Here is a 9,939-nt window from a genome sequence, read left to right as displayed (position 1 = left end):
CCCGCCATGCCGGTCCACGCGCACGCAAAGCGCGTGCCCGGAACGCCGCTGCGCCGCCCGCCGAGTGAGCTGTGCGCCGTCGCTTGTGCCGCCTCGACGTGGGGGCGTGAGCCGAGGCCGACGTCGGCCATAGCAGCACCCACATGCCCGGAGCGCTGCACGCCGCTCCGCGACAACTCGACACGGCCGCCCGCCATTACTTCCGCCCGCATCGCTCGCCGTCCTACCTCCCTCTCGCGACCCATCCCCCACCGACCTATAGTGCCTATAAAGAGGCACCCGGAGTAGCTCGCCATCCCCACAACCCCGCTCGCCAGCCATAGCTCCCCCTTCCTAGCCGCAGGGCCGCCGCCGCAGCTCAATCCTTCCGCCGCCGCCGTCCCCATCGAGCCACCTCTGCGCGACACCCCAGCCCGAGGTGAGGCCGGGAACCACTCCTGTGCACCCCCCTCTCCCTGCTCCCCCGCTCCGGAGCCACCCCCGAGCCCCTGGCCGCCGAGATTTGGCGCCGCCGACACCCATCCCCTTCCTCTGTTTTGGACGGAAGGAAGGAGGAAGAGGAGAGGGCTTTTGCCCAAAAGCCCCTCCCCTTCCCTCTATTTAGTAAAGAAACCTCCCACCTTTTGCCTTTTTGCAAAGAAAACCCTGCCCTTTACCCTATTTTAAAATAAACCTTCTCCACATACAAACATAATTCTAAATATAACCTTGACCCTTCCCAAATAGTCCAAATGTTTCTAGAAATTACAAACAGGCCCCTGCCTTCTCGAGAATAATTACAACTAGGTCCCTGATTCCTGATCTAGCCCCTGAACCCTTATAAAATCTATTATTTCATGCACCAAACGAACTCTGATCGGCCCGAAACTTTACCACGCCTTTCTTAACCTAGTTTCGGCCATGCCATTAGGAAACCACTCAAAAACATTACTCCGAACTCCGTATCTTAAGTGTTTCTGATTCGAGCTCATCGATAAATCTTTTATTTTCTGTGTCTTGATTGTGTGCTTGCTTGTTTGTGTCGTAGACCACGGTGTGAACGAAGGAGAGCCCGCTAACGAGCAGTACTGCGAGCCCGCGAACGAGGACCAGTTCCGCAACCCCGAGCCCGAAGGACAGTGCTTCGACCAGGACCTCCCCGAAGGCTTCGAAGACGGCAAGTTCAATCCCATCCTTTGATGCATGTTTTGTCCTAGTTTTTATAAACACAACCTATTAGCATGTTTTACAAAATTTGCATATGTTTTGCTTGCATGAAAACACGGTTGGATAGCCACCCCTTGATTTGTTATGATCAATCCTTGACCACCTAGATTAATGTCTGATTTTGTTTGGACGTTGATCGTTGCTAGAACGCTTAGAATCTTTTACACAATACAATTTGTTTTAAAAAGAAAATACGTGAGTGTGTGGGATGGGATAAAAGTGGATTTTCGAAAGATGAGTCTAGACGGGATGGATGACATTTCAGTGTGATTTGCCGTTTGGTGTGCTCATGCCGGTGTGGCAGGGCAAAGAAGGGATATATCCATCTTGTCACCCCTAAGGACCGAGTTGGTGTTACATCTCACCTAACTCCACTTTCGTGCAAACCACTCGACCGTTGTATGGGCAACGGCTTAGCATAAACCCCACTAGTTAGCCTGATAGCCGTCAGGAGAGCTGAGAGCAACGGGTGACCAAGGAGAAGGGATATGTTCTGTGTAACTTAGGTCCCGGTTAAACCTCAGAGATAGGTCAATGGCCCCTTGGTGGAACCCGTAGTGGCTAGTCAGGACTAGCTAAGGTGGGTAAAGGCTTTGTTGGGATCTGCACCGACACTAAGGTGATCGTGTTGTGGTACCCCACTTGTGGGTAAAGTTGCACACCTCTGCAGAGTTAAAACCTATTCGAATAGTCCGTGCCCACGGTACTGGGCGAGTTACGGTGTAGTCTCACAACTAGTGTTTACTATGAGATGGTTTGGCGTGAGTTGTTTTGGAGATATGTCCGGCAGTTGTGCCGTGTGCTACACAACTAGTGTTTACTATGAGATGGTTTGGCGTGAGTTGTTTTGGAGATGTGTCCGGCAGTTGTGCCGTGTGCTACGGCGGATGAGGAGTCCGGTAGGAGTCTTAAAACTTGGATCCTGTGCGGATCAACCCTTGGTGTTACTCGATATAAGAAAACTGGTTTTAGAAATATTTGTTTTCAAACGAACCCCTGCATAAAATGTTGTTTTCTGCAAATCAAACCTTAGCCTTATCCTTGATTTACCATGTGCATGATATTCTGTTTATACCCCCTCCGTGGGTGTGGTTGGACTTGCTGAGTACGTTTGTACTCACCCCATTCTTTATTTTTACAGAAGAAGATCCAGATTTTGTACCCGACGACGTTGAGTAGGGGTACCGTCCTGCACCCAGCCTTGTCTGTGGAGTAGGTTCAATCGCAGGAGCTACCGCATGGCGCAAGACTCTGATGACTTTCTTTTTGTATTTAATATCGTTGCATGTGTATGGATTGTAATCCTCGCGATAGTGGCGTTTCTCTGCTCACTACCGCGTAGAGTTGTACGGTAATGAACCATCTGATGTAATAAATGTGTCATCAGCCTCCTGGGACTGATGTTTGTAGCACATTTAAGTCTTCTCTTATGAGGGGAAGCTTCATCTACCCAGTCCAACCCTAACCCTCCCGTGCACCCGCCGCCATAGGGGACCGCGCCGCTGCCGTCTCCGGCGCGCCGCTGCCTACACCCGCCGTCGCGGCCTTCCTGCGCGCCGCCGCCGCCACCTGCAACCGCCCCGCCGCTCCTGCGCGCTGCCTGCTCCACGCGCCGCCGCCGGCCACCGCCGCCGCCTGCAACCGCCGCTGCCGCTCCTGCGCGCTGCCTGCTCCACGCCGCTGCCCTGCCCCGCCACCAGCCACCACCGCCGGAGAAGAAAGTGGTAATGTTGAGTTCCAACATTTTCAAAATTCCCGTTTTAATATTTTTAAAATACTAATTCAATATTTTCAAAATGTTAGTCCAATATTTTTAAAATACTAGTTCAATATTAATTGAGTTTTAATGGGTTTATAGATGATTTGTTTAATCATATGAGCCCCCATCCCTTCCCCCGCCCCCACCCCCTGATCAGGCACCCCCGATCCGGCCGCCCTCCCTCCCTCCCGCGCGCCGTCGCCGACGCGCGATGCGCCGGAGCCGCAGGCGGCGCAGGGACGCAAGCTAGGAGCAAAGGAGCTCTCCAAAGTCCGATCGCCCCCCCCCCCCCCCGCGCGCCATGGAGCAGGCGCCGCGGAAGCGCAAGGGCGCGCCCCCGGCGTGCTCCGCCGCCAGGTCCCTCCAAGATTTGGCCTCCCGCAAGCGCGCCTGCCGCGGGTCCGACCCGCAGCGGCTCCCCTGCGCCGACGCGGCCGCGGGCGCCCCCGCCGTGGTGATGACGGCCCCCGCGGCGAGCGGCGCGTCGGCGTCGGCGGGGTTCCTCCCCGGCCGCGGGCTCAAGCGCAAGGTGGGCTGCATCGACCCCGCCACGCGGATCGGGCGCCGGAAGCGGCTGGAGAGCGAGTACGACCTCGGCGAGGAGATCGGGCACGGCAAGTTCGGGTCCGTCCGCGTCTGCCGCGCCAGGGCCGGGGCCGGGGCCGGGCACCCCCGGGGGCGCGAGGAGGAGGAGTTCGCGTGCAAGGCGCTGCCCAAGAACGCCGGGGACACGGCGCACCGCGAGGTGGAGATCATGCAGCACCTCTCCGGCCACCCGGGCGTCGTCACGCTCAGGGCCGTCTTCGAGGACGCCGACGCCTTCTACCTCGTCATGGAGCTCTGCCGCGGCGGCCGCCTCCTCGACGAGGTGGCCAGGGAGGGGAGGCTCTCCGAGCGCCGCGCCACCAGCGTGATCAGGGAGCTCATGGCCGTGCTCAAGTACTGCCACGAGATGGGCGTCGTGCACAGGGATATTAAACCGGATAATGTTCTGCTCACCAAGGCCGGGAGGTTGAAACTCGCAGATTTTGGGCTCTCCGTGCGAGTCGCTGATGGTAAGTGTCTACAAAGATTGCCACCTAAGTTTGATGTGAAGGTTAACATGCATCATCTATGTGAGGTGACTGCTCGATATGTTTCTGTTCTGACAAATGTAGTTCCTTTTACATGCTGTCAGATCAAAAAATGCTGTTCTGATGATCAACCAGAATTGCTATAGAGTAATATGAGCGCTCAAATAGAATTTGCGCTATTTGGTTTTAGTGCATTGTGCTTTGGAGAGAAAAGAATTGTAGTTTAAATCGATGGGAGGCATAATGCATTGAGCGGTGGAAAATTTCATCACATCAAGTTCCTTAAATTGATCCAATCATAAGTATTTTGTCATTATGTTCAAAATTTGCATTTGGGAAGAATGGTTTATTTAGCTTGCCCATGCATACAACCAGGTTTATTGCAGGTTTCTGGCTTTGCGGAAAAACCGTTTGTAACCCAATCACATCTGCATTCATCTCTAGCGTGTTAAAACATTTTATAAGGGATTCGGAATGTAAAATTGTGTTTTCAGTCATGACTTGGTATCCTGGTGTTCATTGACTGTGTCATTTTGTTTTCTTAGGTCTGTCAAGAGTCAGCAGTGGTGCTATTTGGTAATTGCAGTCGAGTTGTTGTCATCTGAAGCTAATTGTTACTCCCATGGAGTTGTAGATGTGTGTGTTCACATCTTCAGTAGAATGACAGCATGATGGTCAGGTAGTCAGGTCATGGTTACTGCAATCTGTCATGTGGTTTTAAGAAGCTTTAAGGCATTTGCATGAGGTACATATAGCGGCCTATGGACCAGTGATCATCTTAAAGCCAGAAATGTCTAATGTTTTATTGACAAATAAGAATATTTTCCTTCTGTATGTGATCAGACTAACACTATTGTCTTTATTTACTGTGGAACTATGTATGACGTGAAGTGACTACATTTTCTGACCTATTCCTGCTTTTCATAGGTTGCAATGCACTCAAGTTTATCGTATCATTATTCTTGCTTCTATTATGTCGTAAGTTGCAACAGTAGTCTGTTATATGGTATCTGATAATAGTCATTTCTATTTCTAGAACATTCTGATAAAGGTATGGTGGCATAGATTTGTCTGAGAGATAATCCAGCACAAAATTGACCTTTTGACTTTTGTTGTAACATTAGTACATCTGCCATTTGGAAATGTGTACTTCTTGTATGCTAGGAGTCATATGCCTTATCTGTCATGGTGATTCCTAGTTTTATCCTTTTTTTAAATATATGCAGCTTTTATTTAGCATTCTTACAAAACTGATGTTCCCTGAAAAAAAAAATGGTACCTTGGTCAGAAATTAGATGGCACTCTTAACTTATCTGATGACATGTTTGGTTCTAATAATATGTTTCTAAACTGTAAGCAGGTCAGAAATTAACTGGTGTTGCTGGGAGCCCTGCATATATGGCACCTGAGGTTCTACTAGGAAATTACTCGCAAGAAGTAGATATATGGGCTGCAGGGGTGGTTCTGCATGTGCTGCTGCTCGGCACTCTTCCATTTCGAGGCAACTCTGTTGAAGCTATCTTTGAAGCTATAAAGACAGTCGAGCTTGATTTTCACAGCGAGCAGTGGGAACCCGTTTCACTTCTAGCCCGTGACCTCATCAGCAAAATGCTTAATCGAGATGCCTCTTCACGGTTAGCTGCTGCTGATGTTCTCCGTAAGTTCAAGCGCCATTTCTTTGTTCCTTGCATCGCTTGCTCCTTGTGATGCTGTCCTGATCCTGGTTTCCCCCATGCCTTTGAACACAGGGCACCCCTGGATATCATTCTACGATGAATGCCCATTGAAGGCAGAATTTTCAACCCTATGGAGCACTAATAATGCTGCAACGCCCGTGATTGACCGGGAAAGAGTTAGGTCTTGCTGCCAGTCTTCATCTTCAGAATCCTCAAGTGACAATTCTGAAGAGCGGGATGAATGCGGTGTAGTTGACGCGCTGACGGCAGCAATAACACAGGTGAGGATATCGGAGCCCAAGAGGAGCCGGCTGTGCAGCCCAGCCCCTGTGCTGCTCCCACCGAGCAGGAACGCTCTTCAAACCTGATTAGAATGCCGTGCGCGCCATTCTAACATGACCCTGCCTAGCCCCAACGTACATACAGAGCCTCTGATTCAGTAGATGTAAAATTTTTCACCGTGATTGATCTTCTGCAATTGATGTAAATGCTAGCTATTCTGACCATGTAATTGCTGTAAATATAGCAACTGATGTCATCATTTGTCCTGATGGCGTGATAATTGATCCGAGTTAGCTGCATTTATTGTGCGAGCTTTGTTGGTGCCTTTTGTTAGGGCAATGAACACGGGTATTTTTTTTATAGTAACTTCAGCTCTTTGTTAATTGATCCTGGGTTCAGTGAGGTCACGAATCAACAAAGCGTTTACAAAATCAGGGAGGGGGTATATCGAAACAGAAACAGCAGGATCATCCGGGTCCCTATTTCGACCAAAGTGAGCCAAATCATGTGCCAAACTATTACAAGAACGCTGTAGATGACCCACGACCACCGGACTAAAGCTCATCGCCATGATAAACTTAGCTTCTCGGAAGAGCATCCCATCTCGCGCCCAGTCGAACTCGTTAGTTCGCAGCGCCTTAACCAAGACCCGTGTTTTTTGCTGACTGACTCGTTAGTTTCGGAAAGCAGGAGAGCACGGGTCCGGCATCGCGTCTCGGCCCTTCCGTCTGCGGCAAGATTGATTGCTCGGCGGCGGGCCGACGAGCAGCGAACGAAATGAAGATGCATGCAGGCCGGGCCATTTTCGCGTTCAGCCGATATAGATGGGCTGGGCTGTGGTTTGTGCTTCCGCTCAGGAAGAAAAAGCAGAGTGCAGCAGGCCTGCTCGCGTAATGAGAATGAGATGACACCCGCGCCACTGGCCCGGTCGTTCGCCGGCACCGGATCGGATCAGTCTGCCTCGCTTTCTTTCGCCCGAGGGTAGCCTGCGGCGTTTTCTAATTCGCGCGCGTCCGCCAGGACGGCTCCTAGCAATCGATCGGACAAACATCCACGGTCCACTTTTTCTTCCCTATCTCTTTTGTCGTTTTCCGTCAATATCAGGCAATCAATCTATACAAGCCGGTGCCTCCTTCCGTGAGTTCCGTCCGCACACTTTGACCCATTGACGCATCCGAGCGCCTCGTGAAGATGCCGCACTCTGTTCACTACGTGGACACCATGATCCTATTCTCTTTTATCGTTCAATCAATATAAAAAAAAACTATATGAACAAAATATAACACAGGCCTATACAAGAATAAATTATATAAAAAATATGTGAAAAAACATTTTAAAATTTACAGAACAAAAATATTATATAAAAACTTTTCTACAATATATATCTATATATTATGTGCATAAAATAGCAATATATTATGTGCATAACATGTGTGACAAAATCATTATGTTTATAAGTTGTACGGTAACAAAATTTAGGTTCGTAAGTCGTGCATAAATGTTTGGATAAAAGATTATGACAAAAAAAGTTAAGCAAAAACCCACGTCCCCGATGCCGGCCGCCTTCACGAGGATGCTGTATTGCTTTGCAGGTCACGTGGACCCACGCAAGGAAGCGCGAGTCGCGCGGTGCCGCAGTGGGAATGGGAAATCGATCGCTAGGAAGCCATCTGACGCCCGCGTGCTAAATTGGATTTGCGCTAGCGTGCTAGCCTCCTCGCACCATCTATCCTATCCATGTTTCATAAGATTTTTCTTCCCCACCTTTTTATGTTTAAAATTCGTGCAAATAATTAAAGTCGTTAATTCATCTTAAAACTAGCTCTCTCCCCGTCGCCATCACCACCGACCACCCTCGCCGTGCGCCCGCGGCTCCCATTTTCCGATGCTACCTGCGCGTCGCCTTCTGCAGCCTACAGCCGCCTGCCGCTCGCAATCACCACCCACGCTGCTGCATGCGCCACTGCTCGCCAAATAAACTTGCCTGGTCACCGTTCAACATTTTAAATTTAATATTTTAATATTTTATGCTTCCAATTTTAACATTTTTATTATCAAATATTGAACTAGTTCAATAAAATATTAAATTAATTTTATTAATATTAAACATGGTTGTTGAAATTTATACAGAATTATTAGATTAAATGGGCTTATGGGCTTATCTATCCTTCGTAAGGTGGATAGGAGCCCCTCTGCTCGCACTCTTGCACAGACCCATGCCCTGCCCTTGCGGCGCCGCGCGCGTGGAAGCTCGCTAGGGTTTGCGGTCCGATTTGATCGGGTGGAAAGAGCATAAAGGCAAAGCCAAGCTGGACTGGGTACTAGTCTTGTGTTCGCTTTTTGGAACCGATGGATTGGATGTCGGATTGGATTAGACCGGACGGAAAGCGCCGCTGGCCCTTCCCGTCTCGTCTTGTGTTGTCTCAGTCAGGCAGCGTGTTTTCACCGGCGCAATCGATCGCCGTCGAGCCAGCCGTCGCGAGACAGCGAGGCTCCGTACGGTTTCACTAGCGTTAAACATGTCGTCTGCTCCCCGCCCGGCCGGGCCGGGATCAGGGTTAACCGAACCGTCGGTAACCGGTCCGGTTTGACCGGTTACCGGTCAAATTGGTCCGGCCCGGTAACGGTTCGGTCCGGTATGAAACCGGTCCAAATTCAAAATTTAAATTTGAATTCAAAAAAATGAAAAATTCATAAAAAAATCATAAAAATACTTCAAGGTGCAATGAATCTAATGGTGTCAAATTTTCTCCAAAATTCGTTCATTTAGTATGGGTTGCGGAATTTATAAGTTAAATAAAAAAAGAAAAAGAAAAAAAGCCGCGGCCCATTAAGGGCCCATCGCGTTGCAGCGTTCATTTAACCTGGCGTCCGAGAACCAGAAGGCTCACTCGCGTCTCTCTCATCCGCTCCCCCCTCAGTGAGTCCAGTCCGCCGCCAGAAGTCGCCGACCGCCGCCCTTCGCCGGCTAGCCGCCCTCAGCTCCCGGCTAACCGGTCTCCCCCACCGGTAAGCTGGACCGGTAGCAGATCTACCGGTCCCGTCCGGTTAGCCGCCCGGGGAGGCCGGTTTACCGGCCTGGAGAGGCGGTAAACCGCCAATTAGCGGCGGTAAGCCGCGGTCAGGTTAGGTTTTTTTTCCTAGGATTTAGGTGTATTTAGATGTTTTGTTTTAGGATTTAGGTGTATGACTTAGGTATATTTAGAATTTAGGGAAGATTTATTTATATTACATGATTTTTTGCACTATGTAGTAGGTTTTAGCTAGATTTAATTTAGGTGTATTAGATGATTTTTGACACTATAACTTAGGTAGGAGTAAGAATAATAGATGATATATTTTTGTTGTGCATGTATGCAGATAGACAATGGCAAGCAGAGATGTTGTATGGGAACACGGTGAAAATCTTTATCCCGGATGGCGATGTAACTATTGTCGTACGCAGAAAGGAGGAGCCTAAGAAGGGTGACTCGAAGCGTCGAAAAGGCAAAGGAACAGCAAAACCAGTGAGCAGCGACACCGAGACTGATGATGGCGAAGGTGAGCGTAGTCCTCCGTATCAGGAGTCCGAGGATAGCAGCTCGGCCGATGATGGTGATGATGGTGACGGTGCTGAGCCTGATGCTGGTGGTGGTGGTAGTGGTGCTGATGCTGCTGCTGGTGGTAGTGGTCGTGCTCGTGGTGTTCGTTTCACAGGTATATATTGCACATACAAATACACACATATTTCTGACTATTGACTACTAATTATGAAATATGGTTGATTGTAGGGGAAACTCAGTTCACACATGCTACTCAGGACACTGACCATGGAGCACCGCAATCGCAGAGGAGAACAGGTGGACCGACGGACTATGACAGTCCACAGAACTCTTCTTCCTCCTACAGCGATTCGAGGTACTCTTTTCACTATCCCATTCCTAACATCAGCATGCAGCCACCG

General features: G+C 49.7%; 1 protein-coding gene across 2 annotated transcripts; it reads left to right on the top strand.

Annotated features, from left to right (window-relative positions):
* The first annotated feature begins 3,251 nt into the window (after positions 1-3,251).
* LOC120712663 (serine/threonine-protein kinase PEPKR2-like) lies at positions 3,252-6,379 on the top strand. Of its 2 annotated transcripts, none has more exons than XM_039998504.1 (3): positions 3,252-4,020; positions 5,399-5,695; positions 5,787-6,379. In XM_039998504.1, the coding sequence occupies exons 1-3, from the start codon at positions 3,267-3,269 to the stop codon at positions 6,080-6,082; spliced, it is 1,347 nt and encodes a 448-aa protein (XP_039854438.1). In that variant the 5' UTR covers positions 3,252-3,266; the 3' UTR covers positions 6,083-6,379. The 2 variants fall into 2 exon arrangements, with proteins under 2 accessions (XP_039854438.1, XP_039854437.1); XM_039998503.1 differs by having other exon boundaries at positions 5,396-5,695.
* The last annotated feature ends 3,560 nt before the right edge of the window (positions 6,380-9,939 follow it).

This window comes from Panicum virgatum, chromosome 6K, assembly GCF_016808335.1.
Source record: "Panicum virgatum strain AP13 chromosome 6K, P.virgatum_v5, whole genome shotgun sequence".
Lineage (NCBI taxonomy): Eukaryota > Viridiplantae > Streptophyta > Magnoliopsida > Poales > Poaceae > Panicum > Panicum virgatum.
Note: the sequence above shows the minus strand (reverse complement) of the source record. Positions and strands in the feature narration are given on the sequence as shown.

What these genes read in the sequence shown, in the direction of transcription:
- LOC120712663 (XM_039998503.1), top strand. Translation starts at nt 3,267, where the DNA reads ATGGAGCAGGCGCCGCGGAAGCGCAAGGGCGCGCCCCCGGCGTGCTCC. An exon ending in CTCCGTGCGAGTCGCTGATG is followed by an intron (nt 4,021 to 5,395) that starts GTAAGTGTCTAC and finishes CTAAACTGTAAG; the next exon opens with CAGGTCAGAAATTAACTGGT. An exon ending in AGCTGCTGCTGATGTTCTCC is followed by an intron (nt 5,696 to 5,786) that starts GTAAGTTCAAGC and finishes CTTTGAACACAG; the next exon opens with GGCACCCCTGGATATCATTC.